General features: G+C 36.9%; 1 protein-coding gene across 4 annotated transcripts in view; it reads left to right on the top strand.

Annotated features, from left to right (window-relative positions):
* Nucleotides 1-23,553, top strand: part of Phf14 (PHD finger protein 14) — a 164,378-nt gene that overhangs the window by 87,901 nt on the left and 52,924 nt on the right. For all 4 annotated transcript variants that reach the window (XM_052721042.1, XM_052721044.1, XM_052721041.1 and 1 more), the window contains 2 exons: nt 8,453-8,503; nt 8,615-8,736. In XM_052721042.1, the coding sequence (XP_052577002.1) occupies nt 8,453-8,503; nt 8,615-8,736 (173 nt within the window). The remainder of the gene's footprint in view (nt 1-8,452; nt 8,504-8,614; nt 8,737-23,553) is intronic.

Consider the following 23,553-nt stretch of genomic DNA (forward strand, 5'->3'; position numbering starts at 1 on the left):
GGATAATACGTTTATTTTAGGCCTATGATTTTTGTCTTCTACCCAACGGGATTCCCCTCATTAGACACTTTGGCAAAGAAAGTCTGATTTATTTCTCAAAGCTGAGAGATACTTAGTATGAATGAAAATTAGTCCATTTTAGTATGAAAACTCTGGCTTACCAGAGTTGACTTGACTGATGTGACTGGCCAGGTGGGCGTCCCCTTCTTCCCTCATTGATCCTCTGCTGGAACCTTCAAGTACGCTCTAATTATATTTTTATTTTCGATTGAAAATAGAGTCTTTTCTCATACAATATATCCTAATTACAGTTTCCCCTTCCCTCTACTCCTACCAGTTCGTCTCCACCTCCCCTCCCCTCTGGATCCACTCCTTTTCTGTCTCATTAGAAAAGGTTTCAAGAGACAACAACCAAACATGACAAAATAAAATATAATAAAATGAAGCCAAAACTTTCATATCAGATTAAGACAGAACAATGAACAGGGGGAAAAGGGTCCCAGGAGCAGGCACAAGAGTCAGTGGCCCGCTCGTTCTCATAGTCAGGAGTCCCATAAAAATACTGAGCTAATAGCTATACTAGAGGTGCAGAGGACTTGATGTAGACCCATGTAGGCCCTGTGCTTGCTGTTTCAGTCTCTGTGAGCTCATATGTACCTGGTTTAATTGATTGAGAGTGCCTTGTTCTCCATGAGCTCTAAGGGAAGGGATTTTATGGAAATCTCCAATTAAACTCTTTCCACACAATGTCTGGCTTTAGGCCACTGCCTCTGTTCCCATCTGCTTCCAGAGGGTGCCTCTCTGATGATGCCTGGATAAGGCACTGACCTGTGAGTATAGTAGAATATTGTTAAGAATCATTTTTATTGATTTTTTTTTTTTTTTAAAGACCAGTCATATTTGGTTTTACCCTAGGTCTCTGGGCTATCTTGTCTCTGGTTCTTTGTTACCTAAGCAGTATTGGGTGTGGGTTCCTTCTTGTAGAGTGGGCCTTAGGTCATATCAGACATTGGTTGGCTACTGTGCCACCATTGACAGCGTATTTTGCAGGCAGGACAGATTGTGGGTCAGAGGTTTTGTGACTGACTTGGTGTCCATTTTTCTCCTTTGGTAGCCTACAGAGTACTTTCCTGCACCAAAGACATAAGAACATATGGGTGAAAGCTCCATGTAGGCACCAGCTCGATTTCTCCATATCCAATTAATTGTTTGGGTGTTATCCTTGGTAATGGGGCTCCACTCTGAGTTTTCAGAGAGCAACCATTTATCTTGACAACAGCCTAGATTGTTTGGAGATTTTCATGAGACCCAATTGGCCAACAACTCAATTGAGTATAAGCCCATCCTGTCACTGGAAGCCTCACCTGGCTACAAGAGACAACCAGTTAAGATTGCATTATCTTCCATTAGGAAAACCTTCAAAGCTTCCAGGAAGTTTCTACTACAGTAGGCTTTCACATCCTCCAAGTGTCATCCCTGTCGCAATTCCAGCTCTCTCTCCTAACACTTTCTTCCTCTATCCCATCTCCCCCCTCACCTTATTTCAACACCTCTTCCACTTTCTGCTTTCCCCAGCTGCCCCCAATCCACCTTTAAAATATATTTCCCCCTCCCAGGGAGATCCATACATTCCCCCTAGACCCCTCCTCCTTACCTAACCTCTCTGGGTCTATGGATTGTGGCTTGATTATCATTTACTTAATGGCTAATATCACTTATAAGTGAATACATACCATATTTGTATTTCTGGATCTGGGTTACCACACTTGGCATAATTTTTTTCTACCTCTATCCATTTGCCTGCAAATTTCACGATGTCATTTTTTTTAAATAGCTGAGTAATCCATTGTATAAATGTACCATATTTTCTTTATCCATTCTTTATGGGGGACATATAGGTTGTTTCCAGTTTCTGGCTTCTGTAAATAAGGCTACAATGAACATGCCTGAGCAAAGTAAGTGTTCGTGTGGTAGGATGGAGCATCCTTTGGGTATATGCCCAAGAGTGGTATAGTGAGGTCTTGAGGGAGATTGATTCCAAATTTTTTAACGAACTGCCCTATTGATTTTCATAGTGACTGTACAAGTTTGCAATTCCACCAACAATGGAGGAGAGTTCCTCTTGATCCACATCCTTGCCAGTATGAGCTGTCACTTGTGTTATTGATCTTAGCCATTCTGACAGATGTAAGGTGGAATCTCAGAGTGGTTTTGATTTGCATTTCCCTATTGGCTAAAGATGTTGAGCATTTCATTATATAAAATATCTTGGAATAACTCTAACAAAGCAACTGAAACCAAGTATTTTTCAACCACTTGAGTTTTCTCCGTTGAGAATTCTGTTTAGAACTGTCCCCCATTTTTTAATTAGATTATTTGGTTTTTTGATATCTAGTTTCTTGAGTTCCTCATACATTTGGATATTAGTCCTCTATCAGATATAGAGTTGGTAAAAAATCTTTTCCTATTCTGTAGGCTGCTGTTTAGTCCTATTGATTGTGTCCTTTGCTTTACAGAAGCTTTTCAATTTCATGAGGTCCCATTTATTATTTAGTGCCTGTGCTATCAGTGTTCTCTTCAGGAAATCGTCTCCTATGCCAATGTGTTTAAGGCTATTCCCCACTTTCTCTTCTGTTAGATTCAGTGGTTTTATGTTCATCTGGTTTTATGTTGAAGTCTTTGATCTACTTGGACTTGAGTTTTGTAGAGAGTGATAAGTATGGTTCTATTTGCATTCTTCTACCTGCAGACATCCAATCAGACCAACATCGTTTGTTGAAGATGCTATCTTTTTTCTAGTGTGTATTCCTGACTTCTTTATAAAAAATCAGCTACCAATATGTGTTTGGATTTATGTCTGGATCTTAAATTTGATTCCATTGATTAATATGTCTGTTTTTATGCCAGTACCATGTGGTTTTATTACTATAGCTCTGTAGTACAACTTGAAATCAGGGATGGTGATACCTCCAGAAGTTATTTTATTGTTCTGGATTGTTTTAGCTGTCCTGGGGTTTTTGTTTTTCCATGTGAAGTTGAGAATTGTCCTTTCTATGTCTGTTAAAAAAATGTTTGGGGATTGCATTGAATCTATAGATTGCTTTTCATAGGATGGCCATTTTTACTATGTTAATCCTACTGACCCATGAGCATGAAAAATTTTTCCATGTTCTGATATCTTGTTGAATTCCTTTTTCAAAGACTTGGTTTCAGTTGCTTTGTTAGAGTTATTCCAAGATATTTTATATTATTTGTGGCTATTGTGAAAGGTGTTGCCACCTGATTTCTTTTTCAGCCTATTTGTCATTTGTATATAGGAGGGCTACTGACTTTTGAGTTAATCTTGTATCCAGCCACTTCACTGAAGGTGTTCATCAGCTGTAGGAGTTCTCTGGTAGAATTTTTGGGGTCGCTTGTAATATTCTATCATATTATCTGTGAATAGCGATACTTTGACTAGCGATACTTTGACTTCTTCCTTTCCAATTTATATCTCCTTGATCTCTTATAGTTGTCTTACTGCTCTATCTTAGACTTCAAGTACTATATTGAATAGATACGGGGAGAGTGGACAACCTTGTCTTGTTCCTCATTTTAGTGGAATCAATTTGAGTTCCTCTCCGTTTAGTTTGATGTTCACCATAGGCCTGCTGTAAACTGCCTTTATTATGTTGACGTTTGTCCTTTGTTTCCCTAATCTCTTCAGGACTTTTATTGTGCAGAAGTGTTGAATTTTGTCAAAGACTTTCTGCATCTAATGAAATGATCACGCACACACCCCACCACTAACAACAACTAGTACTACAACAAAATATCAGGAGTCAACAATCATTGGTCATTGATATCTCTCAATATTAATGGTCTTAATTCTCCAATAAAAAGACACAGACTAACAGAATGGGTATGAAAACAGGATCCTTCCTTCTGCTGCATTTAGGAAATACACCCCAACATCAAGGATAGACATTGCCTCAGGGTAAAGGGTTAGAAAAGATATACTAAGCAAGTAGACCTGAATAACAAGCTGGTATGCTCATTTTAATACCGAACAAAATAGATTTTAAACCAAAACTAATCAAAGATTTGGTGAAGGACACTACATACTCATCAAAGTAAAAATCTACCAAGATGACATTTCAGTTCTTAACATCTATGCCCCGAACACAAGGGTACACAAGTTTGTAAGACACTCCTGCAGCTTAATATTGACCCTCACACACTGATCAGTGGGAAACTTCAGTACCCCATTCTCATTAATAGACAGGTCCTCCAGACAAAACTTAACAGAGAAGTACTGTAGGTAACATGTTATTAACCAAATGGACCTAACATATTTACAGAACATTTTACCCAAACACAAAAGAATATACTTTCTTCTCTATTTATATTCTTCTTTTTAAGTTTATTTATTTTATGTGTAGTGGTGTTTTGCCTGCATATGTCTGTGCATCACATGCATGAGTTACAGACATTTTTGAGCTGCTATGGAAGTTAACCTGGGTCCTCCAGAAGAGTAGTCAGTGATCTTAACCATTGAGCCATTTTTTAAGCTATTTATATTCTTAAGCAGATGACTTACAGTATACACTTAAGCAGATGACTTACAGTATACACTTGTAAATGATCGCTAAAAACCTTTATTATTGCTAGTATTCCCTATTTTCATGAGAGTTATGAGAGAAACCCAATATGGTATTACAAAGTTGAGAAGATGACTGAATGATGAAGCTCTAGAAGGGACACTATGGGGAATAATTGAAATAATATTCTCATAGCACTCCTTTGTTGTCTTTATTACCATTACAATTAAGTTTTTCTTAATGTTTAATGAATGAATAAGACTTATGATATAGCAAAGCTTTTTTCTTTGTTTATTTACTTAAATGACTTCTATTAATGGATATTAGGGTAAAAACAGGGTTTTTTTAATGTTCAGATAATAAAGCAACTAAGAACTAAATTCTCTTATAATAGAACATGCTATCTTTTTACTTACTAAAGCACTGAAAAATGGCCAGAGATGTTGCTTGAAGAGTGTGCACTAGATAGAGAGCTAATTAAATGAGTTGACAAGGGCTGGGAATATAGCTTATTAGTCAAGCACTTGCCTAGCATGTTCAAAGCTCCACACTAGTCATCAATAAAGAAAATGCACCACAGTCTTGCCTACATCTAGTGAGACTATTTTTTCTTTTTCTTTTTCTTTCGAGACAGGGTTTCTCTGTGTAGCTCTGCGCCTTTCCTGGAACTCACTCTGTAGACCAGGCTGGCCTCGAACTCACAGAGATCCACCTGGCTCTGCCTCCCGGGTGCTGGGATTAAAGGCATGCACCACCACTGCCCGGCGAGACTATTTTTTCAATGGAAGTTTTTTCTTCCCAAATGACTGTTTTGTGTTCAGTTGATATAAAACCAGTCAGTACAATAACTCAGCCAAGTTTAGTTGCTCAGCTAACGTTTTCTTATACCAATTTTTAAATGGATACATAGTTTGTATCATAGTAAAGATATTAAAACATGATTTACATTTAAGAACAGTCTTGTTAGTTAAACTTTAGTTAAAACTTTAGAAGATATACATATAGTGTGATTTTTTTTTCATATTTCATCTTCATTTTTCTCATAAATAATTATTGTTGTAATTTGCAGTTTGTTCCTGTGGACTCACGGACTCAAATGCTGGGTCCTGCTCCCATTCTCCTTTGTACGGCTTATAGTTCACAGGTGACACTCTGGAGTTACTGTAAAGGCAGCCTGGTGGTGCTTCCTTCTGAGGACTGTATTACATAGACATTTTCTCTGCATTGTTTTTGTGTGGAAAGTATCTTCTTCCTTTTAGGAAAAGAAATTACTTTAGAAGCAAATAAATGAGAGTGTTCATGTCCCTTTTGAAGTTACTTTAAAAATGAAATTTGTACTTTTGGGCATGTTTTCTAATAACTTTAATGTAGCTTGAAAGCTTTCTAACTCTGTTTTTCATTTCTTTATACTGTGCATCTGGTGACTTTTCATCTTTTACACACGTGCCTGAGGGCTTTCTGAGACCTGTCCTTTCCTAGTCTTACGTTCTCACATGCATCAACTTTATTTTCTTTGAAGTCCTGTGATTTTTATTTTCCATGACTCATAAATTTTTGCATTTTAAATGTATTTTTTTTTAACACAGTAAATACAGTAGTCACACTGCTTTTTCACAGTCTTGACTGAACCCTATGGTTTTCCAGAGAACACTGCTTCCTTTAGGTCATTATTTTGGCGAGGGGAATTAACAAGTTTAATGTGTTTCCTTTTCTTCACATGTGAGTTATTAAGCCAAGGGGCAATTTATAGTTTTCATTTGTTTTATTAATTAAAAAAATTAAGCTCGCATACAAATTAATGAATTTTATTATGGCATTTTTATATGTATTATTGTTATAATTGCCCCCACCAGGTCTTCAATTGAGAGAGAATGACATATCCTAGAGTCTACCTTTGTTACACTAATATTTTAGCTAATTTTACACAAGTACAAATTAGCCTCTTAATAATGTTAAGACTGCATTGTTGAGAAATTGAATAATGTTTTTAGATGAATATTTTTGGATGTTAGTTTAGAAAAACTGCCTATTAAAATGACTAAAAATGAAAATTAAATTCATGGTATTTGGGACCATTCAGATATTTTTGAAGTCTGTTTTATCATATTTTTCCAAGTAAATGTACTGTGGATGACCAAGAGCTGGGTGATCTAAGTAGCTGAGAAAATCATTCAAAGCTAGATGAATTATAGTTACTTGGCTACCCCTCCCCCCCCCCCAATAAGGGTTGCAAAAGCCTTTTAGCATTATGTGCAGAAGTTTGTGGAATTTTAATGAGTAATTTGAGTATTTTCCCTTTAGTATACCATTTTGAAACCTTACTGAAATGGCCTGTATATGGTAATTAAATGAGTACCAGGAAAGGGAAAAATAATTTAAACTTTTTGCCAAATCTTGTGTTTGAATTACATAGTGTAGTGCAATCATTTATTATTTTCTAATGAACCATTTATAGTTTTTTTTTTTTTTTGATTTCTGAACCTTTGGATGGAATAAACATTGTATTGCATTTAGTTGGGTATAGAAAGGTGAATATAACATGGCCCTTACAAGTTTAGAGATGAATAATAACTGTTGTAGAAAGCAAAAGGAAAGCATGCAAAGAGGTAATCATAAACTGTAAAGACTTGAGACTTCACTGTCAATAGTTAGAGCTCTTTTGTGTGAATGTCCTTAAAGTTAACATATGTAACTTCAAATTGCTGTTAAAAGGAAGTCTAATTCAATATGCTGGATGAAAGAGCCTACAAATTTTGCATTTTAAACAAGTGCCCATAGACATTAGTGTGCATGGTCAGTGGTTGATTGTTTGAAGAGCGACATACTGCCTTAGTTTAGAAGTAAGAACTTATTTAGTATTAGTAGGGCCTGCATTTGAAGCTCTTTCCTAGATACAATATTCTCTTTTCTTCTTAAATTATTCTATAATGTATTAAAAGATACCAACAGGCAATACAGACATAAATGGCTACATCGCTTGTCTTGAATGACTTAAATTGGCTTTCGGTTACTGGCGGGAAATTACGCAGTATGAGATGCACTGGATATTCTGAAGAACTGAAGCTTTAAGACAGCACTGATGCATTTAGAAAATTGATGCATATTAGAAAATAGTTCTGTTGAGAATTACTTGGTACTTATCTAACCTTGAAATAAATATTTTTTAACCTCAGCTTTAGAGTACAATCTAAGTGGCACTTCTGTCTCATCTCCTCCAGAGCAGTGGTCTGTAGATGGGAATTTTAAGTCTTCATAGTCAATGCTGTGTAAGATGGAGAGTTAAACCATATTGACTGCAGATACTCTTGTATTACTTTTAAACATGTAGATACTTTCTTTCAAATGATAAATGTTGTCCAAAATACAGGATATACATTTTTTTTTTTTACTAAATTATTTTAGTCTTATTTTAACTAAGATTTGGGAATTATGAGGTCTTTTCTTTCCACCTTTTTTATGGCTACTTAAGGATTTTTTTTTAATTGCACTAACGTGTGCATAGGTACATGTGTGGGAAAACAATAGATAGGATATTATTCCAGTTTCAGTGTTTTAGTTGTAGAAGTGATTTGTGATAAGATATGAAAAATTAAATGCTCTGAGTAAATTGTAGATATAAGTATGAAATGTTGAAGAAAACTCTTTAGAATAGTTTTGGAAAATTAATTTCTTTTCCTATTAAATACATGTGTATTTTTTTAAGTTAGTATAATTAATGACATAATTTTACCAACATTCAGTGGAGCAATCTAATAGTGATTAGAACACCAGTTTTTCAACTATAACTTAAGCCATAAAAGTTGACAGAGAAAATTTATGTTTATCATGATTTCAACCTGAAGTGTTTTTATGGCTTTTTTTTTTTTTTCCAGAGAACCAGAGGACGAAAGCGAAGCTTTGTTCCCGAGGAAGAAAAACATGAGGTTCGAATAAGTTAAATTCTCTTTACTCAGCTGGAAACTTTCTTGCTTGAGTGATTTCCATTTTCCTCCTGGTTAGAGTTGGTTTTGTTTACTTCTTTTTCCGCTTGGCAGGAAAGAGTTCCTAGAGAAAGAAGGCAGAGGCAGTCTGTGTTGCAAAAGAAGCCCAAGGCTGAAGACTTAAGGACTGAATGTGCAACTTGCAAAGGAACTGGAGATAATGAGAATCTCGTCAGGTAAATTGAACTCTGAGACCTTGTCTTTAGTGGGTGAAAGTAAAATGCCCATCGTTTTATTTTTTAATAACAGATACAGTAAAAAACATTTACCAAATAAGTCCTTTATAAAATATTAGTTAGTGAGAATGGTCCTTCAGAAAAAGATTTTCATCCACTTATTAACCTGCTACACATGCTTATACTCTAGACTTAGATATAAATAAGAGTGATAATATGACTTTTGAGCAAGAGAATTCCTCTTTTCTTGAGAACAAGTTGGTAATGCTTTGTATAAAGAAGCTGCAAAAGTGTTTGTCCTGAGTACCTTGTACTAACTGAGATGATGATTTTATCTCATCAGACCACAGAGTTTCTAAAGTCTCTTAGTGTATCATAAAAGTTGAAGTTTTTTCTCATTGGTTATTATAGAGTTTGATTGGCAACAACTTCATTAGCAGTTTCTTATTGTTTTCCAAAATGAATGTGTTAATGCTTCTCTGTTATGAAATAAAGAAAGGTGAAAAGATGGCCTAGGTAGACTTTATTTTTTGTTTGGTTCCCTTCTTCGTTTGTTTTGTTTCGTACTTTGAAAAATTTGAAATAGAACATGATGCCTTCCAGGAACCCCAGCTGATGCTACCCAGTGGCCACTCCTCAGGGTTCAGAGACTTCCCATTTTAGCCATTTGCATTCTTGGCTAAAAGAAGAAACTATGAAAGTGCTGAGTGTGGGGGTGGGGGTGGTGGACAGCGAAAGATGCTAATTCAAAGAGTTAGTAGTCCTTCAGAGGACAATGACACAAAGTTCACACAGTGTAGATGAGAACATTTTCTGAATTCCTGCAGAAAGTGTGTTAACAAATCTATATTCAGTTAACTGGGGACAAAGAAAGGCAGCATCTCAAAAAGAATAAACAAATTTGATAAAACATATATTTGTATTGTATGGTTTAAAATATTTACTTTTAAAATGCTGTCATGTATTTCAGTCACTAAGAATATAACTTGTTTGTGTTAATTCAAAAATATAAGTCATCAAATATCAAATAGAAAGTTATTAGTTTTTTTTTTTTATTTTGCAATACAATTCAGTTCTACATATCAGCCACGGATTCCCTTGTTCTCCCCCCTCCCGCCCCCCCTCACCTTCCCCCCAGCCCACCCCCCATTCCCACCTCCTCCAGGGCAAAACCTCCCCCGAGGACTGAAGTCAACCTGGTAGACTCAGTCCAGGCAGGTCCAGTCCCCTCCTCCCAGGCCGAGCCAAGCGACCCTGCATAGGCCTCAGGTTTCAAACAGCCAACTCATGCAATGAGCACAGGACCCGGTCCCACTGCCTGGATGCCTCCCAAAGGCACTAGCGTTCTTGGATTGAAATTTTTATGTAGAATTAATTTTATACTTAATATTTGTCAGTTTTCCTGGCATCTTGTTATTTTGTAATTGGCACCATTATTGTTTGAAAAATCCTTCCTCCAAAAATCATAGTTTATGATCACAATATACCTTTATCATGCTTACATACTATTTTAACATATTTAATTTATTATTTGCATACATATTTATTTACTTATTTGTAATCGTGGGACTTGAACCCATGGTATCATGAATGGTCTTTTAAATATGTCTTTATTGCTGTAAAGATATATTTCAAGGGCAGGGGAGCTAACTAAGTCAGTAGAGTACCTGCCATACTAACACAAAAAAATCTAAGTTGGATTCCCAGTATTCAAAAAAAGCTGAGTGTGTGGGTGTGTAGGCTTTGCATTTAATCTTTTGATAAGGAGGAAGAGACAGGCAGCTCTTGGGGCTCACTGGCCTGCTGTTGTAGCTTTGTCAGGGAACTTCAGATCTTAGTACAAAACATTGTCTCAAGTAAATAAACAAACAAGTAAATATAAACCAAAGAAGATAGCAGGTAGCTCCTGCAGAACAACTCTCAAGGTTGGCTTCTGGCTTTCATATCTGCACTGCATACACACGTGCATTCATACCCATACAAACACACACGCGCACCACTCCAGCATATCCATATGAAATATATTGCAGTGCTTCATTAGACACATGTTATATTCATTGTATTTTCCTATAGAACTCAGTGCCTTGGGATCATAATTTTTTTTTAATGAGTGTAGTTTGTTATTTTCACAAGTTCCTATGAACTAATATCCATAACTCTGTAGAGTCTGTTGCTTTGAATTTGAAACAATACCTCTTCGTAATTCAGGCTATGCACTAAATTCCTTCACATTTATTTTCTGTCCTCAGTTAAATGTAAATGTTTGAAGGTTGAGTTATATGTATAATTTTTCATATTATTTTATATTTGCAGTTTATCAGTCATTATAATTAGTGGGCAAATTACTTAGCATTTCTGTGCTTTAGTTTTCCCTCTATTATAGCTGAGCAGAATCTTACTTTGCTTTAGGTATCTTGTAAATAAGTGCTAACTGGTTGTAAAAGCCTTTCTGTGTAACTACTAAGACAGTAATCTTGTATAGCATTGCAAAGGATGCTTATGTAAGTGAGTGTTTTGATTGGTAAATGTGTTTTCAGTAGTAAGTACTTCTAAAAATATGCACATATATCAGAAAATATACATACCCTATTTTCATCTTAAAATATTTCTAGAATATAGGGGACAAAATGAAGTTTATAATTTGTCATTATGTATTTTCTAAAATGATTCGATTAAGATATTTCCACCAGATGAGAGAAATATGAGAATTATCAAGGTCATAAAAATATTTAATTTATCCTTAAAATAATCTTATGGAATTTTTTAAACAGTACTTTCATTTTGCCAACTGCTTTTTAAACTTAAAGATTACCTGAGAAATTTCTCATTAAAACCATATTCCTTTATGTTCTGAAAAATGTGCAGTTTAAATGCTAATGGCCTACCTGAGGCTTGTTAAAATTGTGATATCTCTCTGGGCATGTATCTGCTTTGCTAATAATGTTCTATAATTTACCTTGCCCACTTCCCAATAACTAATTTACTTTTGTTTCTATCTGTTATGCTCAGAAATACTTGATAAATGAATCATAAAACTTAATAAATTTCATATAAGTATTAACTCTTTTTAATTAAAAATCTATTATTATAATTGAATCTAAAAGCAAACTGGGCCACAATATAAAAATACATATTTAGTAAATACGTTTCAAAGGCTTATTAATGGAAAATTGCTTTTCGGTAGCTAGAGTATAGTGTACACTTATGAGATAAGGAAAGTAACCTGATATATCCATCCAAGAGTATATATGTAGTAATCCTTTCTATTTTAAAATATTTGAGTCTTCAAAAGATAAATTTTAGAGCCAAGCAGTTCTGTCTTATCCGTGAGCTTTTTACTCTGCTATTCAATTGAGAACAAGACTGAACTATAAGCCTCATAATTTACATTAATTATGTAAACACAAAGTGACACCTTTTACTACTGCATGAGAGACAAACCACAAAAATTTCTGTAAAATACTCATCTGTGAGTTCTCTTAAGCTGATAATTTTTATTTGATTTTCATATACCTGTTAAAAGCATGAGGATAGAAAATAATCTGACACTATTTCAGTTTTACAGCTAATTCTATACTACTAAATGCATGCCGAAATCTCATTTGAATATGTGGCAATTTATATAGATACTGGATCATTTTGGCTCCAAGGTTAGGATGTTAGTTTGATGCCTGAATAGTGCTATCAGCACCTTTATTTCTTTCATGTTTTAAATGTCTTGCTTCTGGATGCTTTTTTCTAAACTAAATTTGATTATATCGTAAACTATTAGGGACACCAGCAAGAATTCATGTATAATAGATTTTTATTTCAAATATTAATCTCTAATGAGTCTGAGTTTTTGAATTTTTAATTAACTTTTTGTCCTAACCAATGTGCAGGGTTGTAAATTTCCTGTATCATAATTGAGTTTTTCTCTCTGAGATTTGGTTGGACTGATAGTGAAGCTAAATTTGGTTGTCATTTAGTTAGTATTTTCAAAGATAGTTTTCCCTGTTCCCACCTGGTACATATTAGGCAATTGCCTACTTCTGAATTATACCCTCAGCCCTATACCATGGTCATTCTTTTCATGTCATTTAATATCACTAAACTGGATCACTCAATTTATTTAAATCAAATTATTTAAAAAGTATAATTTACTTTTGTTTCCTTTAAGGAAATATAGAATTACATTTGATAGAATTCTTAAACTTACTTTGTTTTGATTATAGACTTGCTTCCTTACTGACTTATTAAAAACTTCTAATATAGAAATTACTATTTTTCCTGGATGACTATTTATTGTAGTTACTGGGCTGGTGACTAAGCATGGGTTTGCTCACTTGAGGCAAAGGCTCTGAGACTCGACTCAGCCCCAGCCTCCCTCATCTTTCTTTTTTGTTGTTTATTTTGAACAGTCTCACTAAACTGCCTTCTTGCCTGTTTTAACAAATTATGTTAACATTTTGACAACATATTTAATCTCCCCAGTTCTCATGGTGGGTTGAATATAAAAGGCAAAACACAAGTGTCATAGCAAGATGTTTCTGAAGATGTGTTCCTGTAACTCATAGCCTAAAAACTATCTTCTGTTTAACTCTTTTAACAGGGTTCATATAAAAGGGGAAGAAAAAGCCAATATTCCAAATCTAGGCTGAATCATAAGGAATTGCTTGCATTTAAACAAAAGTTTGTAATTATGACCTCATTGTGACTTTATTTTCTTGTATTTTTAACTTTTGACTTTGGGGAATGTGTTGTGGGTGTGTTTGAGACAGGGTGGCCTAGGCTGGTCTGGAAATGTAGACCAGATTGGCCTTAAATATGCAGTGATTTTTCTGCCTCTAATTCCTGTGTGGTGAAATTGACAGGAATGTGCTATTTGATTTTTATGTTGTCTTTATTTTTAAAATAACTTTAGACCACACTTTGAGCAGATTCCTTTCATGCTGCTTAATAATTGATTGAATAAGCCGCTTAGAATGGAAGGCAGTTTTCTAGCCACTCTGTGTCTCATTATTCTAGGACAGTAAAACAAATCAATAAAAATCAGTTAGTTCTTTGATGAGTAAGTAGCTGTTTTGCTTAAACACCTCTCTTGGGTTCTGATTTTCATCCCTTAAGTTTTCACCCTCTTAAATATTTATTTTATTTTATTTTTATTTTTGAAACAGGATCTCTTGCTGTATAGCTGTCTGGTTCTTTCTAATTTGGGGAGGCAGTATTGTGCAATGAGTGATCTGTAATCCATCACTCTGTTGACTTGAGCACTGTGTTTGTTTCTAACTTGGGAACTTCGCCTTCATCTCCTCCTGATTTACTTTTCTGTTAGAGCTAGTAGTAATGCCCCTTGTGTAGGTTGTTGGGAATAAAAGCATGCTGATTTAACACATGGTTAGGAAATGGTTCCACAGATACTAAGAATAACTATAATAAAACATGCCATTTTTGCATGATCTCACGCATTCTATATGTTCATCTTAAGTTATTTAGCTACCCCGTAAGGTAGGCAGTGTTATTGCCACTGCATTGGTCTTGGTGAAAAACTAAGGCACAGAGGCAAGTTAGTTCCCAAAAGTTGTATAGCTAAGAAGTAATGAATTCACACTTGCACCATCTGGCTCCAAATTCCCAAATGCTGGGTATTTTACATTTCAGTTCTCTGTTGCTTAAAACTTGTCCAAGCATGTAGAAGAAGCTGTTAATCCTAGCATTTGAGAATCAGAGGTAAGAGGATCAATGTTGGAGACCAATGTGAGTTACATGCTCACATAGTGAAACCCTGTCTCAAAACAAAACAAAACAAAAGGATAAAAGAACAAAAGACTTGGTTTTGATAAATATATTTGTCACAGGCTGACTGATAGTACTCATTTCATGGTGATTTTGAATTTTTTTATTTGATGGCTTACTAGACTGTCTTCATTTTTTTTTCTCAGTTAAATGAGTGCTATAACCTTATTCTCTTAAGCATGATTTTTTTTTAAATTAAGCAGATTTATTAAAATAATCTAACTACTTATTCTTTTAAACTTTATACGTCACTGTATTATTCTTTACTTGTGCTTTATGTTGAATAAGGATCATAGCAGTAATGATGGGAATAGATATTTGCCCATGTTTCTCTGAGATACTTGATGTTTGAGAAGCCAGTTACATTTTAGATAACTTTAAGGTACATCGCCATTACCAAAGTCAATGAATATGATTACATTGTACTTATATTGTATTATACACAGTTAAATGTCCCTTGCATACATACTTAGCTCACATATCTAACACATACATTTAATGGCATCTAATTTATTAAAGTTGCTGTTTGGGAAAATTTTTGATGCTATGTATACTTTCACCTTTTTAATTGTTAGTAATGATAATATGTTCACCTTTAAAAAATATTCTGTGGTTCTTTTAGGAACAATGCATCATTGCTCTAGGCTAAAGAAACCTGAATATAATGCTAAAGTTTAGAGAGGGAAATAATTAGTCACTACTTTGTGCAAAAAAAGTTTATTCAAGCATTTTGTGTCACTGTTTTTATTTTGTGAATGAACTTTGTAGATCTGATGTAGCTCACAAATGTTGGTTTCTTAATTATCTGATCTGGAGGGTTATTATTTTAGTAGAGGTGGATCATTTAAATAAGCACAACAGTGTAAGGCAATAGATTTCAGTCCATTGAAATTCAATAAGCTTAGAAAATGAGACATTTTCTAAGACATTGTATATACTAATGTTCATAAAATGACAGCTTATCCTTGCCTGAGAAGTTTTATCCCATTAATCTGGTCTTCTCTTGAGTTTGTGTGAAACAGGCTTCCTTTTTTAGAAGACATAATTGCAGAGTTACATGACCATAGGTGATCCTGCTCACCTGTTAAAACGCCTTCTTGTGTTTGTGCAGATATTTTAGTTAACAAATGGTGCTTTTACATTTCTGTTTAAGGATATTGACTCAACTATAAACCTGACTACCCGCTCCCAACACACACACTTTACCTTCTTCAACTCATTCTCTAACTTCGGTATATGCCATAAGTATAATCCTAGTGTTCTTGTTTGCAATAGTGATATACATGAACTGGTTGTAGACTAGTAAAACAAGAACGATCACTTTCTTGTTTATTGAGGGGCCGTCTTCCCTCCAACTCCTCTTCTGCTTTTATCAAATCAAGTGGCAGTATTTTTCATAATAATGAAAACAGCACGAGACTTACCTGAAAACATATTTAGTAACTAGGAGAAAATGTGGGGAGAACGCAAAGGTTATAAAGTGCAGATTACAGGATGGAGTTATGTTAGTTCCTTGTCTCATTGCCTGACAAAGGCAGTTTAAGGAAGGAAAGTGTGTCTGTTCGTTTGTTGTCTTTCGTTCCAGGTTGTAGTTCTTCCTGGCCAGGGGGGCGTGCTGGCAGAAGCTTGAGGCAGCTGGTACACAGCATCTTTAGTCAAGAAGAGGAGGGAGATGAGTGCTTGTGCTCTACTTAGTTTCTTTTTATGTAGTCCAGGATCCCAGCCCAGGGTGGGCAGGTCAAGCCATATCCCTTAACCTACTATTTCCACACAGTTGTGCCCAGGGATACATCTCCCAGGCATTGCTAGATCTCAGGCTTACATTGAGATTAGTCATCACAGGGTTGTAGCTTATTGGCAGAACCCTGTATATACAAGACCCAGGTTTAATCCTCAGCACTCCAGTTAGTGAGCCAGTTAATTTGAAGTTGACCTGTGATGAGGCTCTGCAGGTAGACTATGTAATTTTGAAGGATGCAGATAGTATTTCTGGAAACTTGTCTCATTTTGAAGGGAGCATTGTATTACACTATTGTCATATTTGTATGTTGTGGGGCTTACTGTTGTGTTTGAGAGTGCCTTGTCAAAAGGTTAACCCTTGGATATCTGTCCTTAGGAGCAGTCTACCTGGTTTTTGAAACATGGTCTATCGCTGGCCTGGAGTTTGCCAAGTAGGTGTGGCTGGCTGGCCAGTGAGCACTAAGGTTCACTTATCTGTCTTCCGCAACACTCCAGTTATAAATACCATCACAACTGGCTTTTGTTATTGTTGAGTTTTTTTTCTTTTAAATTAAAAAAAAATGGGTTCTGAGGTCAAATTCAGGTCTTCACTTTTAAACAGCAAATACTTTACAGAATGAGTTAACTGCCCTGCCCCCAAAATTGATTTGAAAATACCCTTTAAGTCTCAGCATTCCATAATTTTTTAATATTGGGCGTAAAGAAGAGAAATTTAGAAATGTAAAATTTTACTCAGCTGTAAGAAATTCTGAATAATTTATAGTAGAAAATTTTGGTGATTACTGTTTTTAATATTATTAACCTATAATATTTTTTCTCATTTTGATCTTAATGTATTTTACAGACTATATCCTGTCAAAAGTCTGAGTTAATTATAAGGCATTCACTTTTCATGTATTGTTTATAAAAAGGTTTATGGTAGAATTTTGCTTTAACTTGACAAGCTTGTCTTTTTTTTAAAAAAAAGTGGATTTTTAAAAATATAACGAAATGTTTATAGATAAACATGACTTACATTATCTAGGTAGGTGTAGCATATTGTGTATTGCCTGTATTAATGTTTGTAGATAAACATGACTTACATTATCTAGGTAGGTGTAGCATATTGTGTATTGCCTGTATTGCTACTAGCCAGTTTACTGGGTGATATGAGATTGCTCTTCATATTAGTTCTCAACTATGAAACAGTTTCCAGAAACAATTACATTTTTCCTAAAGTGAAACAAATTACCGTTATAAATTACAGAATTACCTTTTCATATTATCGTGCATTTAATATAATTTAAAGATAAATAGAGGTGTCCCTATATAGAGCAGACACCTTTGTGAAAAGAGTTCCCTTGTATTTTGTTCTCATTTCTAGAGTGACCTCATGTTTTAGTAAGAAAATACATAATCTAGAATTGGGCTGATGCTGTAAGATGGCTCAGTAGCTGGCTTTTACCACTGCTTGTAAATAGCAGTTAGTCTCCATCACAGCATCACTTTCAGCCAGATAACCACTAAAATCACTGCCCTGTGGTTTCCTGAAAATGCCATCATCCTTCAAATGCCACATTAAATTGAGAGAGAAAACTATCAGTGCCTGCACAGTTATGTAAAAGGATGAGCATGAGCTGAGTGAGATGTTCTGGAAGAGCAGTAACCTTTCCCTGAATGTGTGCGTTTCCCATTACATTTTTGACACAAAATGTTGCAAAATGATTTAATGGTGGCATTTTGTTTTGCTGACTTCCCCTTTTTTCATTAAAAAAGAAACCAAAGTTAGGTTAGGAATGTAGAGGAAGAGTGACCAAGCACTGAATTCTGTAAGAATCTGTTTTCAAAGTAAATTAATAAAAATATTTAGAAATGTGCATTTTCTCCTGTTATATTGTATGTTAGCTTTAACATACAGAATCATTCTCTCAATTATATTGCCCAGGTTACATTTTCTTTTGAGTGTCTTCCTTTTTTCAAGTAAACTGTGATCATGAATGGCATTTCAACAAATCAGAAAAGCTTTATAGCTTTATTTAAATTATTCCACAGACTTAGTTTCATGTGCCTTTGTTTCTCTTTCTGGCCACATGAAAATTAAATAAGTCTGATTTTTCTAGATACCAGCCTAGCAGTAAGAATCAAAGGCATTAAATGTGAACCTGCGGTTACTGAAGAAGTGGTACTTGTAAGATTCTTTCCAGATGCATATCCAGAAATTAACATAGATTTATTTTATTGATTGTATTCAGTGTGCATGGCACTGTGTTACACAAGGACATTTCCATACAAAGTTATATCTCCTGTGTTCCCTGCCTTCCCTTGTTCCTTCTGTTCCCCTAGAGCAGTGGTTCTCAACCTTTAATGCTGCAACCCTTTAATACAGTTCCTCATGTGTGCTGACCCCCAACCACAAAATTATTTTTGTTGTTACTTCATACCTGTAATTTTGCTATTGTTACAAATTATAATGTAAATATCTGAGTTTTCAGATTACCTTAAGTGACCCCTGTGAAAAGGTCATTTGATCCCCAGTAGGTCAATGCCCTAGACAGTTTTGCTTCTGTTTTTATGCCGTACATGTATATTTGAGTTTGTGTGTACATAAAATCTAGGAAGTACATGTGAAAGAAACATATTTGTCTTTAACAGATTTGACCCCTTAATATGTTTGTGCAGTTACCACACACACACACACACACACACACACACTCACACACACACACACACACACAAAAAAAACACACACACACACTACACTCACAAGTTGTATATATGAATATTCCTCATAGAACTTTTTATAGTATTAGAAATTATTTGTAACCAGTATAAATGCCTAGAATTAAGGGGATAGTTAAGTGAATTATTATGTACATTAATTTCAGTTCTATTCAATCACCTTTTTCAGAGTTTACAAAGAATATTTAAGTTGTGTGAAACCTTGATCGAAGATTTGGCTCAAAAATGCCATTTTGGAGCTGGGAATGGTGGTACACATTGTTGATCCCAATATTTGGGAAGTGGGGGTGGGCAGACCTCTGTCCTTTCTAGGCCTGCTGGTATATATAAGGAGTTCCAGGCCAGCCAGGGCGACATAGTCAAACCCTGCCAAACAAACAACAACAACAACAAAAGAAGCAATTTTGGGGGTTGGGAAGATTTCTCAAAAAGATAAGTGCTTACTACACAGCCATGTAAACCTAAGTTTGATCTCTGAACTCATGTAACAAAGCTGAACATAGTGTCTCATACATGTAAATATGTGGTGGAAAGAGAAGGGTCCAGGAAGACTGTTGGGCAGCCAGTTTAGCCAAAGCAGTGAGCTTCAAGTTCAGGCAGACCTTGTCTCAAAGAGTGATTGAAGAAGACACATAATATATACTTCAAATTTCTCTGTTTGATAAATGGGGAAAACACGTTAGGAAACTGAGAATACAAGTGAATCCTAGAATGTCTTGTGGCTGGCTGTCCTAGTTAGGGTTATCATTACTCTGATGAAGCACCATGACCAAAATAAGATCACAATTCCATGTAACAGTTCATCACCAAAAACAGTGAGGACAGGAACTCAAGCAGGGCAGGAACCTGGAGACAGAAGCTGATACAGAGGCCATAGCAGGTAGTCGTACTGGCTTGCTCCCCCTGGTTTGATCAATGTGCCTTCTTAGAAAACCCAGGGCTACCAGCCCATGGATGGCCCCACCCCCAGTAGACTGGGCCCTCCAAGATGGAGGCATTTTCTCACTTGAGAAAATAGTTACCTCTAACATGACTCTCGCTTGTGTCAAGTTGACATAAAACTAACCAACACAACTGACTCCTTGTCAGCTTCACACACAAATTCCTCACTGTTAAACCACAGCCTTTCCTTTCTTGTTCATCCCCCAGATCATACATTAATATCGACAGTACAATATAAAACATTTCATAAACTTAAAAGTCCCACAGTCTTTAAAAATCAAACACGGCTGGAGAGCTGGCTCAGAGGTTAAGAGCACTGGCTGCCCTTCCAGAGGTCCTGAGTTCAATTCCCAGCAACCACATGGTGGCTCGCAACCATCTGTAATGAGATCTGGTGCCCTCTTCTGGCGTGTAGGCGTGTATTATTATATACATAATAAATAAATAAATAAACAAACAAACAAACAAATAAAAATCAAACACTTAAAATTTCAGTCTCTTTAAAATAGCCACTCTAACATCCAGAGTCTTAAAATCCAATGTTTCTCAGCAGTAGATTCCTATAAAAGTCAAAAATAAGTTAATATCTTGCTTCAAGAGGGAAGAGCCAGTCACAATCTGAAAAGCCAAAACCAAACTCCAGCTGTTGAATCACTCAGTTCCCAATCCGGGGATCCACTCAGCATCTTGTGAGGGCCTCCAAAGGCCCTTTGTCACTTCTCAGACTTTGCCCTCTGCAGCACACAGAGCTTGTCCTCTAGGCTCCATTGGCTCCACTCCACTGCTGCTGCTGTTCTTGGCAGTCATCTCATAGTACTGGGATATCCAAAACACTAGGGTCTCTTGCTACAACTGGACTGCACTTTTACCAGTAGCCTATCATAGGCTCTCTTCATGGTGCCGAGCATTAACTTTTCTTCATTGACTGACTCCCTTAATCCTGGAGCTTCAGCTGCTATTGAGACTGCACCTTCACCAGTCGCCTGTACTGGCCTCTCACAGTACCAGGCCTCAGCTGCTCTCCATGACCCCTTATGCCTTCAAAACTATACTACCACCTGGGTGACTTTTACACTACGAGGTTCAGCTTTCAGTTCAAGGTACAGCCTTGGTTGCCTCTGGAACATAGCTTCTGTGTGCTAACTCTAAGGAACACTTCCCAGAATATTTTACCTCAGTGATGCTGCTTTTTTTTTTTAATTTTTTTTTTTTTTTTTTTTTTTTTTGGTTTTTCGAGACAGGGTTTCTCTGTGTAGCTTTGCGCCTCTCCTGGAACTCCCTTGGTAGCCCAGGCTGGCCTCGAACTCACAGAGATCCGCCTGGCTCTGCCTCCCGAGTGCTGGGATTAAAGGCGTGCGCCACCACCGCCCGGCTTTTTTTTAAATTTTAATTAACATTTTTTTCATTTATTTTAAATACAGACCACAGTTCTCCCCACTCCTCTCCTCCTGCCCCTCCCCTTGACTCTCATCTTCCTCCCTCCCCATCCACTCCTCCATCTCCATTCAGAAAGGGGCAGGCCTCCCATGGGCTTGAACAAAAGCATGGTACATCAAGTTGAGGTAGGACCTAGCCCGTCCCCCTGCAAAAAGGCTGTATGAGGTAATCCAGCATGGAGAACAGGTTCCCAAAAGCCAGCTAAGTGCCAGAGACAGGTGCTGATCTCACTGCTAGGAGCCTTACAAACAGACCAAGCTACATAGCACAGCTGTCACACACACACACACGTACACACAGGGCCTAGGTCAGTCCCATGAAGGCTCCCTAACTGTTGATCCAGTGTCTATGAGCTCCCATGAGCTCAGGTCATCTGTCTCTGGTTTCCTCTGCCATGACCTTGACACGCGCCCCCCCCCCCCCCCCCCCCCCCCCACCCCCCCCGGCTTGTACACCCCCTCTTCCCTTTCTTCAGGAGGCCTTCAGGAACTCCACCCAGTGCTTGGCTGTGGATCTCTGCATCTGTTTCCATCAGTTACTAGATAAAGGCTCTCTGATGACAATTAGGGTAGTCACCAGTCTGATTACAGGAGGTGGCCAGTTCAAGCACCATCTCCACTATTGCTTAGCTGGGGTCATCCCTGTGGGTTCCTGGGAATTTCCCTGGCACCAGGTTTTTCCCTGTCCCTGAAGTGTGCCCTCCCCCATCAAGATGTCTCTTTCTTTACTCTCCCCCTCTGTCCCACCCTCAACCAGCCTCCTGTACCCAGCCCGCCCAACCAGCTCCCTCAAGTTCCCACCCCCACCCCCACCCTCAGTTTACCCAAGAGATCTCTTCTATTTCCCCTTTCCTGGGAAATCCATGATGCTCGTCCCCTCTTAGTCACTGCTGATTTCTTAGCTCCAACTGACCAGACATCAGTTGTCCCAGCAAAGCAAGGTTTCACTTCAGTAGTTCTGGTATCTTGTGAATCACAACCAATTCTGCGCCAACTAAGCAAACCACAGATTCTCAGATTTTCTAAATCACATAGAAGTTACATCAAACAGTATTAGGATTCCTTCTTTGGGTTTGGTCATTATACTCCTTCAACTTTGAAGAATTCAACATTTCTGTTCAAAACTTAAGTGAGACAACCTAAACTCAAGATCATTGTTCATTTCTCTTATATGTAGATTTGAGTCTCTCATACGTATGTGTGCATGCATGTGCACATGTGTGTATAAGTGTGGGTAAAGCCTAAGTAACTAAAAGAAGGCCAAGAGAGGGTAATAAGGAAGTTATGAGGAAGGACAGGGGTAGCAAAAGGACACATGTGACCTGAAAAAGTAAAAGCGACTCATGGAGGTGACAAGGTTGATTTTTGGGTAGCAGGGGTGGGGGAGATGAGAACCTCCTAAAATATGCCTTGTTCAAAAGTGCCTTCATGGAGGCCTGTAGCAGTAGCTCAGGTGGTAGCATCTGCCTAGCATGCCCTAGGCCTCGAGAAGAGTAGAAGGACTCAATAAGCATGGCCAGGAAGATGGAAAATCGTCACAAGGCAAGAATATTCTGAAAAAAAGAGATTAATTGGGTGATTGATAGAATTTGCTTTGTGTGCATGGTATATGCATGTATGTATGTGTATCTTCAGGTACACTTGCTTGTGCAATATGTCATCCTCTGTCACCTTCCATATTTGTTTTTCTTTCTAATTTATTTTGCCTTGAGTAAACCACATTTATTTTTCAAATGGTTGATAATTTCATTCATGCATATTTGTTTTGATGAAGTTCACCCCCATTCCTTCCCCTCTTAAATCTCCCCATCCTTTCTCTATATTCCTTTTACTTCCCAACCTCATGTGCTATGTTTTTAAATCCACTGAGTCCACTTAGTGCTACTTGTATGTGCATGTGTATGTATAGAACAATGTGTTGGTGCATGGGTAGCCCCTTAGGGGCCATATCCCTTCTACCAAGGTAGAAGTGAGCTACAGTAGTGGTCTAGAAAAATGTGTCTACTGATGATGCACCTGGCAAGAACTGTAGCAGTAACCAACCTCTTCCTGCTTGAATTTAAAGTCTGTCTTAGTTTTGAGACAGTATCTCCCACTGAATCTGGAGTTCACTGATGCAATAAGCTTTGGAGGTCTTCCTATCTCTGTGTAGCACTGGGTTGTAGACACACGGTGTCTGACTTTTACATGAGTGCTGGGGATCTAA

The sequence above is a fragment of the Peromyscus californicus genome, unplaced genomic scaffold (assembly GCF_007827085.1).
Source record: "Peromyscus californicus insignis strain IS unplaced genomic scaffold, ASM782708v3 Scaffold_6__1_contigs__length_162567912, whole genome shotgun sequence".
NCBI lineage: Eukaryota > Metazoa > Chordata > Mammalia > Rodentia > Cricetidae > Peromyscus > Peromyscus californicus.